At 38.2% G+C, this 24438-nt stretch overlaps 1 protein-coding gene across 2 annotated transcripts in view; it reads left to right on the plus strand.

The window, feature by feature from the left end:
* Positions 1-761: 761 nt before the first annotated feature.
* Positions 762-24438, plus strand: part of Cwc22 (CWC22 spliceosome-associated protein) — a 55331-nt gene continuing 31654 nt past the window's right edge. The window contains exons 1-5 of one of the 2 annotated variants that reach the window (XM_005373357.2): positions 762-814; positions 13588-13719; positions 17959-18026; positions 19267-19377; positions 23186-23428. In XM_005373357.2, the coding sequence (XP_005373414.1) occupies positions 13693-13719; positions 17959-18026; positions 19267-19377; positions 23186-23428 (449 nt within the window). In that variant the 5' untranslated portion in view covers positions 762-814; positions 13588-13692. Of the gene's footprint in view, positions 815-1342; positions 1459-13587; positions 13720-17958; positions 18027-19266; positions 19378-23185; positions 23429-24438 lie in introns of those variants that run through there. The other variant, XM_013512563.1, reaches the window with a different exon arrangement.

Below are 24438 nucleotides of genomic sequence, written 5' to 3' on the forward strand. Positions count from 1 at the left end.
GTTACCTGAAATAGAAGCATCATAATCTCTACAGAATTAACTTTTCATTTCTTTTCATTTCATTTATGGTCTAATGGTCTCCCATTCACTTGCTTTTGAAATCTTGGGGCTTAATTGGTATTAACATTTAGTAATACATATATTTTAAAATTATTATTATTTTTAATTTTTAAATTTTCATATTTATTTATTTTGCTTACTAGGCTTTTGGTCAAAGTGAAAAGTCTGGAAGAGGTCTTTAAATATCTCCACTGAAAGGACTGAGGTGCAGCTAATTGGTAGAGCTCTTGCCTAGCATGTGTGAGGTCTTATATTTAATTCCCAACACTGACAAAAAAACACATTTCTACTGAAAAGTGACTACTAAAGACTATTTTAGGGTCAAATGAAAAGAAGTTGTCTGAGATTAAAGTAAAGTGCTAAATCCTAGTTATTACCATACCGAGTTTCCTGTGAGCACCCTTGCACCCGTCCTGTAAGAACTACAGTTCCTATAATACACTGCAGGCTTCCCACGCTAAAGTGACTACTGTCTTTCGTCATTTCCTCTCGCTCACCCGGTGCATGCTGGGCTTCGTAGTTCACACCAACTTCTCTTTTGTCCTGCTTTTGGTGAGGTAAGGGTGTGGCTGTATAGACTGCTTTGAATATGGTATTAAGATATGGTATCATGATTAATTTGATTTTGTAACATATCAAAGCCCATGTAGCGGCCGGCTTTGTATATTTCATGCTCTGCCTTCCTCCTATGGTCGGCACTCGGGAAGGGGAAGTGACGTACATCCGGTGTCATGGCGGCACGGTGGAGCTTTAGGTAATTACAGAACTCCGTAAACTCGCAGCGGACTGCGAGCGGGAGTTGCGGTGGGGGGCGGTCCTGGGTCGGGCGGATAGCCCCGGGAGCGGGTACGGCCACGCTGGTGTGGCTGCGGGCGGCAGTGGGGCGCGCGTGGCTCTCCCGCCACCTGCGAGCCAGGAGGTTAGGGCTAGAGCGAGTGGGAAAGGCGCGACTAGAAACTCATTCTCCGCCTGCGCGATGGGCCTGGCCTCCTAGTGAGGCTTTTGGCTTTTGGGGCCGTCTCCGCAGGGTCTTTGTTGTTGCTGTTCAGCCTCGGCGCCCGTTTCTTCGCCTTTGTGTGCAATGTGTTTCACTTTTTCTAGTACCTGGACCTAGGGCCGTGGGGGTGGGGTTAATGAACTGTAGCTGATTACAATGGAGAAGTGGCACTCTCATGCTTCTTTCCAGCTCACTATCGCTGTGACTGGTTATTTACATTTTCATTCGTTATGGATTGGACCCATAATACTGATCTTTCCTATTATTTAGTTCCGGGGACGCTTTGTTTCTCATTATGTGTTCTTTTCGTCTGTTACCTTGGGATTACCTCCAATATTGTGATCAACTCCCCAATGTGGATCTCCAGTCTCCGCTATCCTACAATACCCTTCCATATCATGGTAATAGTTATTTTCGCTAGATCTAATTGCAGGCCCCCCCCCCGCCGTTATCACTTAGTCCTCACAGTTTTGTGAGTAAATGGAGAAAGAGTGTTTTCTAGACAGTAAGACCTAAAACAATTCTAGCTGTAAGACCTAAGTGATTTAAAGTTAGGGAACAGTTTCCTTTGTGTTTTTAGATACCCATAGACCAGAGATGGCAGATAAACAAGCTTGATACTCTGAAGTTCCGCTATCCTGTGTCTTTTTTTAAGAGGTTTACTTTTAGACTAGTCTTGCTTTAGGATTGCCTTTGAGCACAGACGGTAACATCAGTTATCATCTTACTTTGGAAAGGCAGATTTACCTGAAAAAAATCCATCCAAGAGAAGCATTGCTACAAGCAGGATCTGTAAGAGAAGGAGACCCTCTGCGCTGGTACCTCATACTGGACTGATTTCAGCCAGAGATTTCGGTCTTCTTCCAGTGCTTATTAGGACTACTATTGGGGGCAAGTACCTTAATATCTCTGGCTTAAGTTTCTTCATCTGCAAAATTGTAGATAATAATAAATACCTATTTTAGTAGGTGGGTTGCTGTAAGTATGAAGAAAAAGCATACAGTTGAGGTACTATGTATGGTGCCTGCTGTGCAGACTTAGCTATGTATTGTTTTTACTACTGGGCACTTGATGAATCTCCTGTGTGCTTCAACCCTTGTTCTTTGATTCTTGAGTGTTTCGCTTCCACTTCTAAATATCTGTGCCACTTTTGTATAGTCCTTCCCAGCTCACTTGACTGGGGCCTTAAGACTGTCTTGCTCATAATTTAGAGGCCAATAACTTTGCTGTAATAACCTGGCCTAGTGCTTCCAACTGTGTGGTCTCCTGAAGCTGTATCTCCTTAGACTTAAAGGGAGGGAAAACTTTTGGATACCCCACTACCCTGCCTCCCTCCCCACTCCAGTTCAAATCATTGAATCGGATGTTGGGGAATGGGATCCTGTCAATCTATTTTTCACCAAACTACGCAATTTGAGAACCATTGGTCTAGCTCATCCCCTAGGGAAATATTATAACTTCCCCCGTGCCCCAGTCAGGTTTACTGCCCTTCTTGCTTTAGAGTGTTTAATCCATGGCCAGCTAGTGTTTTCCTTTTATTATGCCACTACATGCTTCCCCACTTTGGATAATTTAGTTGCACTTTTAGAGTTCAGACTAGTAGCTCTCCTTCCTAAACCAGTTTTTGTGTGGATGTTTTTTGTTTTTTTTAACTCTGTCAGTGTTTCCAGTGACCCAGTTGTTACAGGTTAATGCTTTTCCCTGATAATTTGTACATTGCTGGTCAACCTACAGCGGCTTACACCTGGGACTGCCTGAGACCTAGTGGCACAGTGTATTTATTTGTGATGTCCTTGTCCTAACCAGCATGTTATCTGTGTACTGTTCACTTGTATGTAGACTGTGTTTTGCATTACCTGGTATATCTTTAACTTGTTCATGCCTGGCCTACCACTAGCCTAAGAAAGGAGTGTTTATTGGTGATATACTGTGCTTGTCCTCCCCCCCGCGACTTTGTTGAATTTCTCTACTTTGCTGTTTAAATCCGAGACTCCTAGCATGGGAAGGTGATAGAGAATAAGACCACTAACATAATGGATTTAGGCAAACTCACTGTACTTTTTGTCACCAGTAGACATTAGAAGAAACATTTTAAAGGATTAAAAGAATGCAGTTTTTCAAAGCATTTTCTTCAAGATGGGAGGAACTAGGGAGATCTTTTGCAGATGGGCAGGGTACCAAGAAATTGGGGTTGGGAGGATGACAGGAAGAATTAAGGTGTGTTATGTACATGTACCAACTCCCTACAAGGAATGTAATCCTTATGTATTGTAAACATTACTAATAGAAATAAATTTTTAAAAAAAAATAGCACATGAGGAGAGGAAGAGGTTAAAGCAGGCCTTTGTTAGCAAGTCTTTGTTATTTAGAGCTGGGCTGTAAGTCTTTCTCAGGGAAAATCTGCCAAAAATGAGGTATGGGCTGTCTTGGCCTGGAAATGTACTAAACATTTCTGAGTCCTTCCCTGAATTGGTTTATTAGTATAGCTTTATTCTAGACAGAGTGACAGGAGCTTCTGTAGTGGGGTGTGGTGGTGTGTCTAGCCAGGGCAGGGGTGCTGAAGCTGTGGCACACGTGCTGCAGTGGGCACACGGAGCCCTCTCTGTCAGCATGCTAGCCAAGCCACCTCAGCATCGCCCCAGCAGCTGAGCAGTCAGGTTTAATTGCATTGTGGGCACTTTGAGATAAATAAGTGGGGTTGAGGTTGCAGTGTGGGCACTTGGTCTGCAAAAGGTTTGCCATCACAGGTCTAGGGATTGCTTCATACATATCTCTGTAGAAGCCAGTACCTCCAAGTTTTCTTTAAACCAGAATGTGGTTGATTAAGTGGCTCTCTAATAATCTGAAAGGCCACTTTCCAAGCTACACTGACAGCTGTGGAATATCCTCAGCTCGTGCACTAATTAGGCAAACCGAAAACAGAGTAGGAGGCAGAGGCGGAGAAAAAGTGGTGTGAAGATAGAGTGAAAGCACATGGCATACTCGATAATTTGGTACATTTTTATAAGGTGACAGAACCTTACAAGGTCACATTTCCTCTTCCCATGCCTGCAGAGGATTGCAATTTTTGCCCCCTCTCTCAACAGAAACATTTATTTAAGCTGTTCTCCAGGTCAGCATGAAGCCAAACAGGGTGATACCTAATCATGTTGTGGTGGTATAGTTATGACAAAGCGCTCGGCGGTTCAGAAGGACTTAGGCCGGTCAAGGCTAGCATGGTAACCCTTGATAAGGAAGTTGTCAGGACAGCATTATAGAGAGTTCTGTGTAGGAAGAATATTGGAATAATCATCAAAAAACCACAATAACACTTCTAAAATTTAATTTTAGAAGTGGAACATATTAAGTGTCAGGCACGGTCCCAGCTTTTGAAGCTAAGAACTTCAAGTTCGGTGTATTTGAATGTGGCCTTTCATACTTTGGCTTTGTGAGTCTCGTTTTCATCCGTGTTGTTTTCTTATATGTACTGTATGCTTTGCTCAGACAGCATGAGATTCTTCTACGTTCATCATTTCCTGAATGACTTTTTTCCCCTTTCAATGTAGATAATTCCTACTTGTTCTTAAGACTCAGTGTCCATATCCCAGGCCTGTGTAATTGCACCACTTTTCAGGCAGTACTGTGCTTATAACATAGCTATTGCCCTTGAAGACTTTTCTTGTCTACCCAGCAATAGGAGCATGAACCTTTTGATATCTTGTATATGCTGCTTAACATACGTGTCACCCCACCATATACAGGCAGCACCTTTACTCAAAAACTGTGGCCATACTTTCCTTTGGCTGCATACTTCCTCATTCTCTCAGGAACTACTTTTCTGAGCCACTGCTTAATATAAGGATCAGCTATTGATGCAGCTGCACCATTTACTAACCCTATTTTCTTCTGTGTAATTTTTCAGTTGGTAGAATGTTGCAGACTTTTCTGCGCAAATACAAACTTGATTAAATGAAAAAGGAAGCCTTCAGTGGGTGATTAGAAACATTAGAGCAGGGCTGGGGATTTAGCTCAGCGGCAGAAGCGCCTGCCTGGCAAGCACAAGGTCGTGAGTTCGGTTCCGGTACTGGAGAAAAATCAAAAAAAAAAAAAAAAAAGAAACATTAGAGCTGTTTCTCTTACCACATTTTTCCCCGTTGTCTTGTATTTTGCACTTTGTATTTTGGGTTTCTCATATACGTGTGATAATTTAAGTTTGTGTCTCTGATTTACTTAACATTATGGTCTCAAGGTGCATCCATTTTTCTACAGATAACTCAAGTTTGTCCTTCTTTGTGGCATGGTAATACTCCAATGTGTATAAACACCACATTTTCTTTAGCTATCAGTTGATGGACATACAGGTTGCTTCCAAGATTTAACTGTTTTGAGTTGTGCTGCTATAAACATGTGCGTATATCATATGTATAAAGGATGTCTTGTATCAAGGTAATATGTCTTTAACTCTTTTGGGAAAATACTGTGAAGGGGAATAGCTGGGTCAAATGGAATTTCTATTTTTAGTTTTTGAAAACTCTTAGTTTGTCCATGGTGGTCATACCAGTTTATACTGCCACCTACAATAAAGCCCCCCACCAACCCTTACAGCTTTGCCAGCATTTATAATTATTTGATTTCTGGAAGATAGCCATTCTTTTTGGAGTGAGTAGAATGTCAGTGTTGTTTTAATTTGCATTTCTCAAATAACCAGCTGTGCTGAACTTTTTTTCGTGTATTGATTGGCCATTTGTACTTTACTAAGTAAGAAGTGTATTCATTTCAGATGCCCATTTTTCCAATGGGACTTTTAAATTTGCAGATCTAATTTTTTTAGTTCTTTATATATTCTAGATAATAGTCCTTTGAAGAGTAGTGAGCAAATTTTTTTCCCATTCTGTAGGTTACACTGGACATGTTTTGAGTAGTGAGGATCATGATACCAATTTGAAATTACAGGTTTCAGTTTTTTTTGTTGTTGTTCTTATTATGAAAGATGGTACGTACTTAATAACTAGACCAAGAAAAACAATACGGATCAGTGAATCATTGTGGTTCTGCTCAATGAATGACGTGTTGGGATTACTGAATAAAGGTAAATCTTATTGGTAGGCAGCTGCGCTGTAAGTAAACCAAGGAATGAATGGTGAAACTAAGACACTAAGAGGTCAAGTTAGGAGAATATAAGTGCAAGTGATTGAGGGTTTTACAAGGAAGCGTGTCCCTTGGGATTGTTTCATTTAGTAGCAGAGAGACTGCCTCTACGGAAATTCTATTTAACACATATAGAGAAACGTTGACCATAGGCAGAGAGACAAAGTTCTTTTTTAAAAACTTCTTTAAAGGACATTTGAAAACTATGGAATAGAATTGAATGTATTGTAATGTGCTTTTAATTTGCGAGCACAGGTTTCTCTATGGGCACGTTTACTAATATTTAGAGGATGTTTTTGCCCTACATGAATGGAAGGTAGTAGTATACATTGGGAAATTATACATTTAGAGATAAGATGGAAGAGTTTTTATAGCTTAGAGATAATTATCTCATAATAATTGTTAGAGGGCAAAACCAATCTGCCTTCTAAAATGAAACTAAAGCAGTGTCTTTTTTGGAATTATCCCTGGGTGTAGCCTTCCATGAACCGTATGCAGTAGAAGAATGTGGGGGAAAGCAGGGACAGATGTGTTTTTTTCTCAAGGAAATGGAATCAGGATTTAATCACTGATCAGGAGTGAGGAGAAGGAAATTGCCCCTTGGGAAATGTAGGTAGTACCCTAGAGGAAGAGCAGGTGGGGGTGGGAAGAAGAAAATGCAGAGTTCCGGTTTGGATTTCCTCCATGTGGAGGATGTTTGGGACATACACATAGGGGTTTCCTACGACCAACTGGACTTAAGCTTTGGAGCTCTTTAGGGAAGTGTGGGCTAGAGTGAGAAGTCATTTCATATGTTACCAGTAATTGAAGCTATGGAAGTGAAGCTGGTTTTCTAGAGAGAATATGGAAACAGAAAAGACCAAGATTATTTACTTGTTAATTTGACAAGTATGTATTGAGAACCTCTAGTGTTGAGAATATAGAAATGAGTGAAACAGACAACTCCATGACCAAAGATTAAACCTGTAGGGGTAGTAGATATTAATTAAAACAGTGGAGAAAGATGAAAGAAAACCAAATGAAGATGATGAGAACTCAGGAGTTTTAAGAAGGGGATTAGCAGTACCAAATACTAGAGCATTGTCTGATAAAAGAAGGAAGTTCTCTGGATTTAGCAATCAGAAGGTCATTGTGCAACCTTGCTAAGTGAGGTAGTATCATGGGAATGAAAAGCCAAAGTACCGTGGGTAAGAGGGGTTACTGGGAGGTTAAGATCTAGAAATATCAAGTGTGGAATTATCAAAAATATCTCAGCTATATAGGGAAAAAGAAAGAAGGGAACTAGAAAGGGGATGGAATGTAGGTAAATTGCCCGACAAGTGTTATCATTTATTTTTACATGAATCAGTAACGAAATTCAGTATGTGCACTTTTTCTTTAAATCCAACTCAAGTTGAAATCAATATTGTAAATCAAGAGATAGATGAAAGTTTGAAACAAAATGGGCAAATTCCTGCCCTTAACCTACAGTCTGTTGAAAAGGAGCGTTTGGTTGGGGCTGGGGATTTAGCTCAGCGGCAAAAGCACCTGCCTGGCAAGCGCAAGGTCGTGAGTTCGGTTCCCGGTACCGGAGAAAAACCAAAAAGAAAAAAAAGAAAAGGAGCGTTTGGGGACGTTCCCTTGTACTGAGAAAATAGTTTTTAAAAAAATTAAGATAGTACGTCCAAATGATTGTATCATTGATTTTTTTTGGGGGGGGGAGGTTACTTAAATACAGACTAATGATGACCTTGTTTCATGATTAGGTAATAAATATGGGTACTTTCTCCCAACTTACAATGGGTAGTTTTCAGTAGGGATATAAGTGTCAGTGGGCTCATTAAAATATCTTTGTAATCATCTGAATAGTACTGTCTTAAGGTAATGTTTAAAAGTCATTAAAAATTAAAGGTGTCTCTCCTGCACAAAGAATCAGAGACCAATCAGATCGTTTTGTAATATGTTTGTTTTTATTACTTAAAAGACAAACTACCCAGAACCTTCTTCACAGCTTCCAGCCCTGTACTAGAACATAGAAATCTTTAGTCATTCAGAGGATTCTGAGGCAAAGAGCATGTGTGTATATACAATGACTAGGAAGCAAGCACCAGGGAAAATAAATCTCCTCTTTATTTGTAATTCTTGGAGCCAGAACTGTTCTGACATTCAGACTTTGTAGATTTTATAAAATAAATATATGGTACATAATATTGAATAATCCCCTTCTTGGGTCCAGGTCAGCCTTCCCTGATCAAACACATTGATGGTTCTTTGTTGTGTCCAGAGTCAAATCGAGTCACATGTCAAGTTTTGCTAAATGAATTAGAACAAACTTAAGAAAATTCCTCATTTTCAGTGCTTTCAGAATTACTGCTAAAGGATTGTCAGCCCATACTTGGTGACTCTTTCAAAAAGTGAGAGGAGTGTTTTGACCCTCTTTTTTGTTTTTCCCTTGAAATTGTGAGTCTATGCTGAAGTCAAGTTTCATATCAGTTTTTTCTTACATGGTATATCATGGGGCAAATTTCTCAAAGATCCCCCGAGATGCTTCTTTTAATGTTGGAGCTATAAGTGCAGGAATTTGTCTATTTTTGTTTTAAATTTTGTATCATCTATATCCAGATTTGTATTTCCACTTGAATTGGGTTTAAAGAAGTGTACACATTGAACTTTTTTACTGATTCATCTAAATAATTTGACATTGTGTTCACATATGAAAAATACAGCAAGAAAATTTTCGTAAGCAAAGGGATTTTTTGTCAGTATAGGTACTGAAAGTACAAAGCAGTCTTTTCAAAAATTGCCTGAGAACTATGAGCTGTCACTCTTCTTGGTTCCTCCAAAAAGGAAAGTCAGTATTTGGAAGGGGCAAGGGTTTTGCTCCTATGGAAAATTTTGCTAGGAATCCTGTCATGTCCCTTCCCTTCCATTTTGGCATTTAGAACCAACTTAGGACAGGTTTTTGAATGTAAATATTACCATTTTCCCCACTGGGCAACCAGGAATTAAAACAGACCTTTGTTATTGTAAGGCTGGAGTGGGACTTGATTCTCCCAGCCCCCAGCCTGCTTGCCAGCACTGGCACTGTTCTCAGCAGGAAACTCAGCTCAGCACCAGGGCTGTCATCTGCAAGCACAGAATGTTGTAAAGGAGATAAGATAGGACAAGGAATTTTGAAGTTCCCTGGGCATCTGGAGACTTCAAGGACTCTGCCCACTGAGGTGCAAGACTGCCAGAAAACTTTGACCACAGATGTTTATTAAAAATCTTCACACCCAATGTCCTTTGCCTTCTTTCAGTTCCTACCAAAGGGGCCTACTTCCGTTTGTTCCTGGCAGATTGCCTTTTCACCCTCTGTCTGCCTGTACCCTGGCACAATAAATTCCATCCTATGTTGTCTTTATACAAGCCTAGTGACCTCTGCTGGTCTCTGCCCCTGGAGTTCCTTACAGTGTTTCAGATTCATCAAGCCTGCAGTGAGTGTGTCCAATGTAGAGATACAAGCTGAAGGAACTCATTGTTTTAGTTCCCCTTTTCTTTAACAGTTTTATAACGTTGTTTCATAGAGTTCCTCTCAAACAGATTGAGGACACCTAAGTAACAATGGTAGAAGTGTTTTGCTCTTGAAATAATCTAGAGAGCAGTGCATTTCAGCCATCAGTTGAATATTTTCTTGTGTTCTGAATTTTTGAGATTATTCAGAGTTTACAGTTTCATAGCTTTGGCTAAAAGTCTGAATTCTTTAAAAGGTTATTAAATATTTTGTGTCCTGATGCTTGCTGAAACTGAGAGAAAAATCATCATATACAAACTAGTGCTCCCTGGAGTACTACTACATCCCCTCCTGTAAGATATCCTCCTTATTGTGGAAAGAAGGTATAGTTCCACTGAGTTGCTTACTTGTGACAAGGGGAGAAATGTAATAATTCATCATAAAATCCACATAGTGATGGTAAGAAGAGCAGGGAGAGCTATAAACTTTAGATAAATTGCTCTCATTGCAGGAATTTCCAGTTAGTCTAAGTGTCAAGCACACATGTGTTGAACTATCAGAATTTCCCTACAGGCATATTCTGTAGGTGTCTGGACAGTGATAGTGCTTTATACATTTTTGTTAGAACTGCAGTAGCAGTCTATTGGTACAATACTATCAGTTTTACATTTTGAAACATGGAAATGTAGCAGATTAGACTTGATTGCCAGACAAAGGTTGCCAGTCAGAGAATTCATTAAATTTAAGTAAGTCAGGCAGTTTGAAATCAAACAGCATAAGAAATTGCTTTTTAAAAAAAACATTGATAGTTTGGGAAGAAAAATTGAACTCAATGAAGTCTTGAACAGTAGAGTCAAGTGATTTATTTGCTCATAGTATACCTGGTCATGGTGAATTTTTGGTGTACTAATTAAACAAAGGAATCTGTAAAATTATTGCTGTGCATGTTCAAAAAGGAATAGTGCTTTTTCGTTGTATTAATGCCTTTGCTATCTGGAAATTTGAAGGAATGGACTAGTTTAGGATAAGGTTTTCTGGATAGTAGAGATTATGCTTGTATTTTATCAGTTTGGCATCAGTTTATTAACATTGGCATTTTCATTGGGATGGAATATTAGATGATTTTGGCTCAGATAAACTTATCTTTGAATTGTAGTTTTGCCATTTACTACCAGTAACTTGGAGGGATTGTTTCAACTGTTGGTAACTTAGTTCTGTCACTGAAGAATAAGGCTAAAAAAATCACCAAAGTAGGTAATTATGAGAATTAAATAAGATTATATAAGTAATTATGAATTGTGCCTATAATTTCTCAATTTTAGAAAGTGCTGATACAGTTATTCTTTTATATACATCTACAACTTCTTACCAGTGCCTTAATAGGGTGGATATATTTGGAATATATATGTCCTTCTCCAGTGAACTTACCACTGAGTTCTTCACTAAAGTGGTAGGCTGTGGTCCTGTAGGTTCACCACCACTGTTCTAGCCTACAGACCCTTCTTTCCTCATTGAAACTTTTATTTTCATAATTTGACTTTTGTTAATACACGTTTATTAAGGCTGTAAACTTCTGTATTATATCAGAATAGGATATTCAAGGAAAGGGGGTATTTCTTGGCATGCTATTACTATCACAGAATTTGATTTTATGAAATTTTTACATACTTTATTCTCAGGTTTTTCTGTGGTATAGAATCCAGTAGGAAAAGTTACTCTGGAACTGAGTTCAAACAATAATGCCCTGGTTGTGGGCAAAACCACGACTGTCCTGGGGATATGGTCTATTACATGACTTAAGACTTAGGATCAGCATAGCTCTTTAAAAGAAAAGGAAACAAACAAAAATAAGTCCTGGACCATCTCTTCCGCCAAAGAAGAAGGCTAGTAAGTTTTGCACACGACTGCGGTAGTAACAGATTAAAAGAGACTGCAATGAGCTTATAATGCGAAGTTAGGCACAGTAATCTAACTGCAGCTGCAGTTACATAAGTGGTAATGTTAGATTGCAACAGTATTTCGTAGGTTGACTAGTTTGTAAAGAATCTTGTGTAGGTTGCATGTTGCCTTTACTAACTTTATTTTGTTTTAACCATTGTAAGAATCTTGACTTAGTGACTTTGGTATCTCCCCATAAATGATAGCTGCTGTATATCGTGTAATAGTGCTGAAACTATTTGTGTGCATGGTCTAGGGCAAGGAATACTTAACTGGGAGTCCTTCCGGCTAGGTTTCTAGGTATAGGTTCGTCACTAATGTTGTTATACAGTATTTAAATGACCTGTCCTACTTTTAGTGTTCTCATTGTTAAATGTAAGAAGAAATTAGACCAGATAATCTATAATATTCTGTTACATTCAGTTATTTTGCCCCTAAGCACAGTTCTTCATTGTTATTCACTAAATTTTTTCCTTTTTCTGTTATTTTTGTGATTTCATTACCTTGCACCGTAAGCCATTTGGTTATGTAATCCCAATAAAATGCTTGATTGGCAGTCCTATGTGAGTGTAACTGTCAATTCAGCATTTTACAAGAGCTACTAAAATTTATTTAATAGAAGAGTATTAAGTGATGTTTTAGTATTTAAAAATGATGAGTACACTTATTTGAAGCCAAATACATAGTTTTCAAATGTGCATATATGTCTAAAGTCGTGTGCCTTTATTTATTTATTTATTTATTTATTTTGGTACCGAGAATTGAACTCGTGACTTCAGGCTTGCCAGCCAAGCACTTATGCCACTGAGCTATATCCCCAGCCCTGTGTGCGTTTAACAGATCACATGGAAACATAATTTCGTCAGCACCTTGTATTTCTGTACAGAGTGTATTTGTTTTTGAGTGAGTGTGACCATGTAAATATTACCTCTTTCATTTTTATCTTATGTAGAAATATTGGTTTTTTTGTACTCAGTTTATACAGTTTCTCTTGTGATTGTTTCCTTGGTTCATTTGTGTAATATTACAGAACTATGAGATAATGTAGGTATAGGTCTCCCTCACCAAGAATATTTTCAATACAGTTACATCTCTTTTTTAAAAAATTTTTATTCTTCTCAGCCATTAGAGTAAAATGTTTGTTCTCTTTTTATGGAGCCTCTTATGGTTTATGTCTAGATGTCCCCCCAAAGCCTCATGCAGTCATGGGGTGGACTTCTAGAGCTTTTGATTGACTCATGTTGCAATGGGATTATGGGTGTAAGTGCTACACTCATGGTCCAATGGGATTATGGGTGAGTGCTGGGATTATGGGTGTGAGTGATTGACTCATGTTGCAATGGGATTATGGGTGTAAGTGCTACACTCATGGTCCAGTGGGATTATGGGTGAGTGCTGGGATTATGGGTGTGAGTGCTGTGATTATGAGTGTGAGTGATTGACTCATGTTGCAATGGGATTATGGGGGTGAGTGCTGGGATTATGGGTGAGTGCTGGGATTATGGGTGTGAGTGCTGGGATTATGGGTGTGAGTGTTACACCCATTCTGTAATGGATGTAGCAGGTTGTGTAGCCTGCATATAATATGAGGAAAGGAAAGAGGCTTGCTTGCTGCTCCTTTGTTGCTTTTGTTGTCTTCTACCACCATGAACTGTTGCCCTCTGCCATGTGCCATTCTGCCTTAGAGCCAGCCAAGTATGCACTGAAACCTCCACCAACTGTGAACTAAGTAAACCTTTCCTTCCATAATTTTGGGTGTCAGGTATTTTGTCCCAGCAACAAGAGAAAAATAACCAAGACAGAGCCTTTTAACTAATGTGTATTAGTTATACAATGTTTTGTGGAACTATTAATAGATTTTACCTAATTATTATATCTGTGCTTATTCATTAAGAAATGAGGTAGTGAAATGCCCACTGTATGGAAAGAATGTATTTTTATTTTTTATGCATTTTATCATTGTTAACCAAGCTTTGTTTGTTGTATCTTGTAGTGTTTGCAGACAGAAAAAATAAATCATCAAGGAATTCAGACAACTGAGTACTTGTAACTTGGACCAGTTTGAGTTTTGATTTATCAGATCAACTGGCAACAGAAAATGAAAAGTAGTGTGGCACAGATCAGAGTAAGTATCTAAAACTTACGATGGGAAATGCAAGTTTACAGTCAATTAGCATATGCTTTCAGTAACAATGCCTTTGTTTAATTAGGACGTTAGGGTGGCATCATACATACTCACACACAATTTCAAAGGTTGACACTTGGCTAGAGGTAGTAACAGTGTATGAAAAGTCAGTTGAGAGAATATACAGGATGTATTTTCTGTACACATTGCTGTCTGTATGAATCATGTAAGTGAGCACGTATGAAAGAAAGTCAATAACAAATGGTTCAGGATTATACCATCATTCTCATGGAGAAAGTTTTCCTGAAAATATGACCAGAAAGGCAGACATTCCCTTCCTCCCATTGGTCTAGATTCCTGCATATCTTCCAGGTATGAGCTTCTTTATGCATATTTCATAGCATACATGGGCTTTTTATTCTGTGCTGTCCTTTACTTTAGACATTCATTTATTCAGCAAATACATACTGAATTCTTACTGTGTCAGTGACTGTTACGAGCACTTTGAGAAAAATAATGAATCGAAATCTTTCTTCTCATGAAGCTTACATCTACTAGTAGCAGGAGAAGACAGAAAATAAATCATAAACTTATGTAAGTAAGTTGTATAGTATATTAGAATTCAGTGCTAGACTGGCGTTGCTGAGGAGAAAAGTAGGATAAAGTAAGGAAGATCGATAGCTCTGAGGGGTTGAAGCTTATAATAAGGAAGTGTGAGATATATTGAAAAGAAACATAGTCATTTGAATAGACATTTGTAGGAGACAGCAGAGTTAGGCATGAACTGGCAAAGATGAAGTAGAGGAGCTGGAACAAGTTGTTGGTAGTGGAAAGTTACAGGAAGTGAGGTCTGAGCAGTCACAGGGTTTGATATTTAAATTTGATTGTCAGTTTGATTGGCTTGAGAGATGCCTAGGAGATAGTAAAGCCATAATAACCTCCTTTAAGTTTCATTGTGGGGTATTTTGTTCAGCAGTGGAGAACTGACCAGTACACAGGGAATAGTGACTCCTGTGCTTTCAGACCATGCCTGAGTGGTCTTGGCAGAACAAACCATTCAGCTTCATTCTCTTTTTAACTAAATAGATTTACAAGTGAACACATCACTCCTTGGGCCTTGAAGTCCAAGAGGAAGATGTATTTTTATTTAATTACAGATATAGGCCCTTCTCCATTCCTTTCCTCCACTAATGCTGCACCCCTACATGTTCTTTAGAGAACTGGTAGACTCCACGCTCTTTGACGGTGGGCAGTAGACACAAAGCCTGGTGCACAGTTCCTTTGCCACCATCTTTTCCTCTCTCTGGTACGAGGTGACTCTCTCCAGCCTCCATGTTAGTTACACATCCAGGCTTTGCTTAAAAATCTGCATTGGCAGGGGATCACTGCCATCTCATCTAGTTCCATCTGTCAGTAGATACCATCATTTACTGTCTTCGCAATTTGTATTCTGTCTTAGTTACTTTGCTCATTGCCAAGACAGAATACTCAACACTCTAACTGCAAGGAGGATAGGTTTATTTAGCTCACATTTTGTAGATGTTTCAGTTCATAGTTGGCCAGGTCAAAGGCAAAGGGGCATCACAGAGCAGAAACAGTTCATGGCAGTCAGAAGGCAGCAAAGTAGCAGTGCTTCAGCAACAAGTGAGAAGCAGTGACCCTCTTTCTGTTTCTTATGTGTTATCCAGACTACCCACCCTTAGGCCAGGTAGCACTCATGCATAGGTTGGAGAAGTGTTAATCCTAACATTATATCCTTGATCCCTGTATCACATACCCAATATCCAGCCATCTCCGAAAAGCCCCCACCTATGGCCACAGGAGTTGGGGGGGACATCTAGATACAAGTCATAACATAGTCATTGACCCATTGTTGCTTAAATCATTAAATTATTGAGGGCCCATTAGGTGGATGACTTTGGTAGGATTGGAGACAGCAAGAGAACCTTTGTTAGACGAGAGCACTGAGACTTTTGGACTAATACGTTTTACAGAGAGAGAAATAATTAGTCTTTCTCAGGATTTTCTTCCCACTGCTGCTTCGGGTGTTCCTTTTATGGTGCTGATCGGTCTTTGGTGGCCTCCCCCAGCCTGGCTTCAGTCACCCTGCCCTTTATGCTTAGTGGCTCGTCTGCCTCAGCCATCTCTTTTCGGTTTGCCTCCAGCTCCCCTTATTGTGAGCTACTAGCTGCAGGGAGGGGCTGATCTTCTTACTTCAGGTGCGGCTGAGGACTTTGCTGTGACCCTAATGAAGTCCTATTCATGCAGCAAAGCTGAGTTCAAGTTCTGCTGTCGTCACTCTGCTCTGTTCGCCACAGTGATTGTTCCCTACTCGGGATCTCCTGTTAGCACGTACCGTGTGTGCACCAGTCATTTCTTTCTTGATCATATTTACGAAGTCCTTCTGAATCACAACTTCAGTGTTTTTGGTCTCTTCCTCTTGTTCACAGCAGATGTTCCAGAGATGTGTTAAAAATCATTAGCACAGAATTGAGACTTTCTTTGTAATGTAGTCAGAATAATTGCCTTGTCTTAGAAAAAACAGATAATGCAATTTTATTGTTCTCTGTCTCTTTTCTCCCTATTGAGAGATGCCTAGGAGATAGTAAAGCCATAATATCGTCCTTTAAGTTTCATTGTTGGGTATTTTGTTCAGCAGTGGAGAACTGACACAGGGGAGTAGCGACTCCATGTGCTTTCAGACCTTGCCTGCGTGGTCCTGGCAAACCATTCAGCTTCATTCACTTTTTAACTAAAGAGATTTACACGTTGTGAAACGTGTTTAATCATGGACATCTTTATAACTGTCTCTCCTACAAAGTCATAAGCTCCTGGTCAGTCTTTTCCTCCTTTATATCCTTCAAAATGTCTATGTAGGAATGGTACCCCTTTTAGTAAGTGACCAGTATAAATACCGTATTTTATGTTAGTACAGATTCAGATGTTTCTTGTACTCTGTATTTGACTTGGGGAGGGGGGGAAGAAGAGAGAGAGAGAGAGAGGGGGAGAGGAGGGTAAGCGAGAGAGAGGGGGAGAGAGAGAGTGATGATACATGCTGAGCCACTGAACTATACTCTCAGCCCCTAGCTTATGTTATTAATGTAAAGTTTTGTAGAAACCTATTTCATACCTGTTACCAATCCTACTTCATTGTGTTTAAATGAAATTTTTAATACTTTGTTACACTATTACTTAGATATACTTTGTTATATCTATTAAAGAAAAGATTTTTGGGATGGTTGCATTTAGTGTAAAGTAACAACCACACTACAGCTACTTTAAATTATACATTTTAATTAAATGCTTATGCACATACATAGATTAGTCTAGTTAGGGCATACTGTTCAAAATATTCAATAATTAATGAGATTGGCCGTTTACTTGTGATAATGTTAGATTCAAACTGCAGTTAAATAGGTGTTCATAAAATAGAAGTTGGAATTTATTTACATTACTCTCCAGGATAATTTCCTATTTTTAAATGTATTTTTTTTCTCATTAAGGAGGCAAGCATGTAAATTTGCTGAACAAGTTATTTGATTAATTTCTTTTTTTTTTTAGATTTCAAGATTAAGTTGCTTGAATACTTTTTCTTTCTTACAGTGAAGTTAGTTAAAATAATTTTAGTTCTTAAGAAAATAAGACATCAATATCAGTGTAGACTAGTTGTACAGAATAATTTACTTACACATAAAATAAATACTTGGTTTCCTTTAATGTATTTGGATTTTTAAAATAGGATATGTGCTCAAACTGGATGGCTTATATCTGTCTCACATCATGTCATTTAGTTCTTATGTTACAAGAAATTACTTACGTGAATGTACACAAATGTAATTGTTTCTCAGAGGGTTTGGCATAACGCTGTTTCTTGAGAATCATGTTTTCTTAATTCTCTGGAACTTAACAAGTATGAAACATATCAGACACTCAAATAATGTTTGTTGAAAGTAAAAATAACTTTTTATAAATATGTTAGTCAGTTGCTTTTAGCTGTTTATTTTATCCCAATTTAATGAGTTGTACTAAATTTGTGTTTTCATAAGCCAAAGGAGGTATAAGGTGAGTGCAGTGTTAGAAGATTTTTATCCATTTAAGTAACATGGTTTATTCCTACGATTTAAAAAGTTTTGAAACCACTTCTAAACTGTTTGCAACTTTCAGAGATATACTCATTATCCATATAATTTTAGCATGAATAATTTTGAAATGTTTTCTCTTCATTTTTCTCTTTGAAAGCACTCTTCTGGTCATGACAGAAGAGAAAACTATAATTCTTACCAGAGGACCTCCTCTCCTGAAGACAGGTAAATAGTTTTAAATGTTTTAAGTATAATAGAATTTTTTTTTTTTTATACTAAGTGTGTACAATAATTTAGTCTTAGTTTCCTAATTTTAGGGTAGGTGTTAAAGTGCTGCCTTTGCTATTACTGCTGTTCTTTATATTTACATAGCTCTTTATGGTTTACAAAATATTTTTGCATGTACTGCCATCATACTTAAGTTAAGATCAGCCATCCAGTGCTCGCTCTGGCAGCACATATACTAAGATCAGCAGTCCAGTTGCATTAATATTTATCATATTTTCACATGAGGACTACAGTTAAGATAGGACCATTAAAAATAATTTCTGTGACCTGGGAATATAATCAGTACTAAAACACTTGCCTAATGTGCATGAGTCCATGGATTTCGATACCTCATGCTACAAATAATAGTTGTTACTATTTCTAAAGGGAGAAACAGCCTTACTCCCTATGTGCTTCATCCTTATTGCATGCTACCAAATATCTGTCCAAACTTTTACTTTGTGCACATCGGTTTAATTGCCCTGGTTTGTGACTGCTTTCACAAATTAACTACTCCCTGTATAAAAAACATACATCTCTCATTTTCTATATAGACAACATACGTAGGTGTACTTGTGTGTTTAACTTAACTGTGGAAGTATGTATTAAATATTGGATTATGTTACTTTGTATATTGTATATTAACTTCTCTTAAAATGTAACTTTATTGACTTTTAAGATTCAAATAATAGACCTAATGCTATCCTTGTTTATTCACTAATAATTTCAGTCCATTTTCATGGTTATCTGATAATGCAGTTTTAAGAAAAATAGCTGATAAGCAATAATCTATCTTTTGGAGTAGTTAGTGTTTATGGAGAGCAGCCAGACATCCGTCTCATTTGTTCAGTGCTTTGCTGAATAAGCCAGCAAGGCAAAAGGACTTATTTTGTAGGATAGCCTTTTCCTTGCCAATTATACATGATCCCCAAGTGTACTTCTGTCATGAAGAACAGTGTGAATCAGTGTGAACAAGTTTGGGTAAATGAATTTCAGGAGTTGTTTTACTGTGCACAAACTGAAACCTTTTGTAATCCTGATGGAGTGAGCAAGTGTTAGGAAAATGAGCTGTTAAAAATTTGACAAGATTTTGTTCATTCACAGAGTTGCTATAGCGCTACCAGTGTATGACTTTCCTAATTGTTTATAACGTATGTGATTTCAACTTATGACTGTGGTTCTTCATTTCATATGTTAGATATGCAGAACGAGAAAGGTCCCCTCAGGATAGAGACTACTTTGATTACAGCAGGTCTGACTATGAACATTCGAGAAGAGGACATTCTTATGATGGGAGTATGGAATCACGGTTAGTATTGGAAATTTTAACTGTGGGAAGATTATGTTTGCTTAAGTTTTCCTTTTTAAGAAAAATATTAACAGCAGCTAACAATTATTTTTAGGTACCCACCTTTCTAATAAATACTTGAATTTCCTTATTACATTAAATATATGAAGTATATACTATTATGTCTGTTTCACAGCTAAGAGAACTAAGGCTTGAACCAGTTCAGTATTTTTAAAACGTAACAGTAGCAAGCCTAGGTCTGTCTGACCTGCAGCCCAAACTTTTATTTTGTGCTAACAGAAGGCTTGGCTTATTTTTTTTTTTTTTTTTTTTTTTCTGAAATTCTTCACTAAATGAAACCTGGGTGGTATAACATAAAGTTATCTAAATTTTCTTTGTAGAAGGATATTGACAATGGAGTTAACTAGTTGGTAGGTTTTTTTCTAAGTATAAATGGTTTTTACTTTGATCTGGGAGAGCTTAGCTACTCACCTGTTCCTCCAGCCAGTAGGACTTACAGGATTTATCCTGTTGAGAAACGGGTAAGGGCATTGAAGGGAGAGCAGGTGATCCTACTCTTCAAAAGCTAAAGCTTTGGAATGGGAGTATTTGGAAATTTCAAGGGAGTCATTTAAGAAAAGTCAGATCTAAGAGCCATTCATGTTTTACTCAAAAGGAAGCAGAGTATTATAAGCCTTTGTTATTGTTCTGCACGTAGTTTTAATTCTTTACTCTCTTGAATAAATAGGAATAGTTTCTTCAGTGAGAATATTAGAAACCAGTATCTTCGTACTGTGTTTTAAAACCTGTTCAGTAAAAGATATCTATTTGCTTAAGAAAAAGCATAGTGGAGGAAAATGTTACATAATGCATTTGGGGAAAGAAACTCCCAGTTAAATGTTGTAGCAGTCTTAAAGAAAGTAGGTGTGCATTTGCTAGGATGCTCAGTACCGAAAAAAGAGGTGAGCTGGAATTCTGCAGGAGATAGGAATAATTCTCAGCTGCTTACTACAGAAAGCACTGCATGGATAGTGCTCTCTTAACCTGCATGTATCCCTGCTTCCAGTAGAAGTAGTGACGCAGAGAACTGACTAGTCATTTGAAACTGACTTTGGACTATCTGTTCTAACTTTTTTAGTGAGGTAGTCTTGCACAATGGAAAGAGTACAGATTTTGTATTGCTACATACTAGAGTTCAAATCTGAGTTACTAGTTATACAAATTGATAGGTTCTTACCAACTTCCTTCTGAGCCTCCATTTCCTCATCTGTAAAATTAGTGTGACAGTGTTTGTCTTGTCTGGTGTATTAAATTTAAGAATAGCTTTCTATCTTAACTACTGTGTTTCAATATAGTAAATACTCAGAAAATGAAAGCTTGAAGATACATTTTTAGCATATTTATTTGAATAGGGATAAGCAGTGAACCAACGGCACTTTGAATAGCGTGTAGAAAGTAATAGAGTTCCAGTTTCCCTGCTGTACAGACTGGTTGATCTTGTGTTTTTAATTAATGTGACAAAACTAACAAATTTTAATATTTTGCAAAGAAACCGTGACCTATCTTGTAAGTTCTCTTTTCTCCTTCAATAATTTTCACTGTCCCTTTGCAGACATCTGCCTATCTTTGTCATCATTTTAAAGCCAGCTGTTCTGATTTCCCTGTTTGTACTTCTTAGTCCCCCAGCTTCAGAATTTGTCTCTTGTGTTGTATAGTTTGCTAAGATGGATGTCCTGTTGATATGTCACGTATTACCCCTGACAGCCATCAAGACTAATCCCCACTATACTTTTGATCAGATTTCTCTGCACTGTACTCAGCAAAGTACATTATTTGATATCATTTCCTTCTCACTACATTCTAATACATACCTAATCGTAAAGTGTTACATCAAATTATCTTACAAAGCCAGGCTCACCAGCTAGTACCTTAAATGATGCCTTGATAAAAACAGCTACTTCCATTTTATTTGGCAGGCTGATTTATGAATAAGGAAATGGCTTTGAGGTTATGAAATAACTGATTGAACTTGCAGTTAACCCATGTACTAGTTGTTGAAACTAGAATTCGAACTGAATTTTGACTCCAAAGCACATGGTTTTACTGTTTCGTATTTGTTTGGGGTGGGGGTGTTCTTTTGCAAGCCCTGACTGTAGGACTTCAGTACAACTCCTTGTTTGATCAGAGTGTAAGTAAAATCTCACGGGATCCACACAGTCACTTTGTTAAGCAGCAGTCTAGGTGTTACGTAGAATATGAAGGCTCACAGTCTATAAAAACATTTGAAGATAACAAATGTTTCTACTGAGAGTACTCGTTGTGCTCTGCAAGAAGAATGAACATGATACTATAAGGATGTGATCACCGAGCTAGCTGTATTACTTAGTCTTAGAAGAATCATAACCAGTGTCCGTAACTCTGCGCTGTCACCTCTCCTGGAACATGCTACATTCACAGTAAGAAGAAACTTGGTGGGTAGATTTTGGAGCATTTGCCTTTGTGACTGGTGGGAGTTTATATTTGAAACCACTTTGTGCCCTCTCTTCCCTCTTAGAATGTACAATCTGTCAGTTCTCCTTGGCAGTCTCTGTTTCAAAACGATCCTCCGCTTCCTGAGTAGGTAGCTGCTTTTCTTTCTTCACGTAAGAATTACTGTATTACTGTGTTTTAAAACAACTGTACGTAAGTTGTATTTATGTCTCAAACTTACCCTTTGGATTTTGCTAAAACCTATAGTTTTCTAGGGATGTAATGATGACATAAAACTTTTATTCATTGTATTTATACAGATCACTGTCTCACGCAATACATAAGCAAAGTGATCTGAGTTTCTAAGACAATGTAAAAGAAAACGGCTAATTGGACAAGCATTCTTCCTTAGGGAAAGAGCAAAAAGTCAGGAATGTATCACTTGTTTGTTCTTAATGGTTTCAGAAAACAGTACTGTGATTGTTCTAAAAGTGTTAGCTTAAGAAAGATAATCACCTATATTAGAGGGAAGAATAATTGTGGCTAGAAAATTTTTTTCATCTCAAAATCACCAGGAGCCTGTGAGCTTCTTAATGAACACATTCATTCTATCAAGAAACAATTCTAAATATTAATTTTTTATAGCAGCCTTACATCTACATCTGCCATTATCAGAAATAAACTCGTTTCTCCTCTGTACAGTTTACCGTATACACCATGCCACGGTCCAGTTTACCTTCTTTGAGATGGGTTCCCTATGTAGTGCAGGCTGGTCTTGAATCTTTCTACCTCAGCCTCCTGAGTGCTGAGATTAAAACACTATTTTCATGTCACTCTTCCACTCAGAAACTTGTAACAATTCACCATTGCCTCTGGCGCAGAAAACTCAAGTCTGTTGGTTGTCTCTTTTAAAAAGTTCACTCTCACGCAGACTCATCTTTCCAGCTACTGTCACAGATGACCCTTTGTTGTTTCCTGATTGTTCTATTCGCTTGGGCCTGAATACCCTGCTCGGTTTTTCAATATTCTCTCTTCAGTTAGTAGCAGAGTCTGTCCTCCCTTTCCCCTTTCTACTCCCCTTCTTGGTTGTCCTATAAATTCTGTAAAGCTTTCAAGCCCTCATGGAGTGGTGGCAAACCTATGGCCCGCGTGCAGTAGCCTGATAAGCTCTCAAAGGTTCACCATCGCTGCCCTAGTGTAAGTGACATGTTTTTCTGTTAAGCAGTGCCTTCATCAGCCTAAACTGCTCTTCCGGTTCTGAGTTTTTGGGACCCACTTGAGGTCTCATTCATTTAGTGTTCAGTTCATTGTAAAAACGTGTTTTATAGTGTCTTTTCTCCTTTCCAAAATAATATTACAGAAGCAGGGACCGAGAAAAACGCAGAGAAAGAGAGAGAGAGATGGATAGGAAAAGATCCCGGGAATCCGCATCTCCAGGGAGAAGAAGCCCAGAATCGTCAGTAAACCAGAGCTCAGCTCAAGATGAGTCTGTCACAAAGAAGAAGAAAGATGAGCTGGATCCTCTCCTCACTCGCACGGGTGGAGCATACATTCCTCCTGCAAAGCTCAGGATGATGCAGGAGCAGATTACAGATAAAAACAGGCACGTTGATAGTCTATAAGCCATTGATACCCTCATTGAAAAACAGATCAAGCATGTTCTGTTAGCCTTGGCTGTTGAGAATAGACATTAACCCCCAGTAACAGAGACTTCAATTTACAGGTGTCTCTACTCCAGATTGTGCTGCACTGGAGCACAACATACCACTTGCCCCGACGTTAACATATGATTTCTTTGTTTTACATGAATGAAAAAGTTTGAGAAAAAGATTATTCATTTTTTAAAGTACTTTCAATATTGGTAGTATACTTTTTTGTAAATAAGCTTATTATTGATATTTTAGATCTAAAGCAGATCTTCCTGGTTGTACTACATTAGAAGCTAGCAAACTTTTTCCATAAAAGGCCAATTAGTAAATAGTTTAGGCTGTGGGTTATTTGGCCTTCGTTGCACCTACTTAACTCCACCACTGTAGTGTAAAACATTCATAAGTAACCTAGAAACAAAAAGGGTGGCTGTGCTGCAGCGAACTTCACCAGAAGTGGTGGCTCATCGCTGTATGGATGTGTAAATGAGATGGCAATTTTCTCTTTTTCTCCCTTTCTTCAGACTGTATCGTCTTAAACTACTTTTTTTGCTATTTAAAGCAAACAAAATTGATACATGAACATTCATATGGAAAATACCCTTTTTCAAAATAATTGTGATGTTAAGAAGCTATTTGCAAGATTTTTTTCTCCTCAACTGGATTGAGAATATAATTAGGAAAAATATGGTGCCAGGTTGAAATGGTGACTGGAGGCCAAGTTAGTAAATAGGTTAGGGTAGAAATTAAGTACACTACAAGAAAAACACTTGAGGCGAGCTAAGGGGGCAGTTCCTATCCCTTCATCAGTTTTTGAATGACAGATGGTAAAGCACTTGAGAACCTTATATAAATGAAATCTTAAACTGTTTTAAGAATTAGCCCAAAACAGAACTGACATATGAACTATGAAGTTTGCGATAAAACAAAACCTTAAGGGCTAGAATGGTGTTAAACGTGCCTTTGG

This window comes from Chinchilla lanigera, unplaced genomic scaffold (assembly GCF_000276665.1).
Source record: "Chinchilla lanigera isolate Chin_1 unplaced genomic scaffold, ChiLan1.0 scaffold00002, whole genome shotgun sequence".
NCBI lineage: Eukaryota > Metazoa > Chordata > Mammalia > Rodentia > Chinchillidae > Chinchilla > Chinchilla lanigera.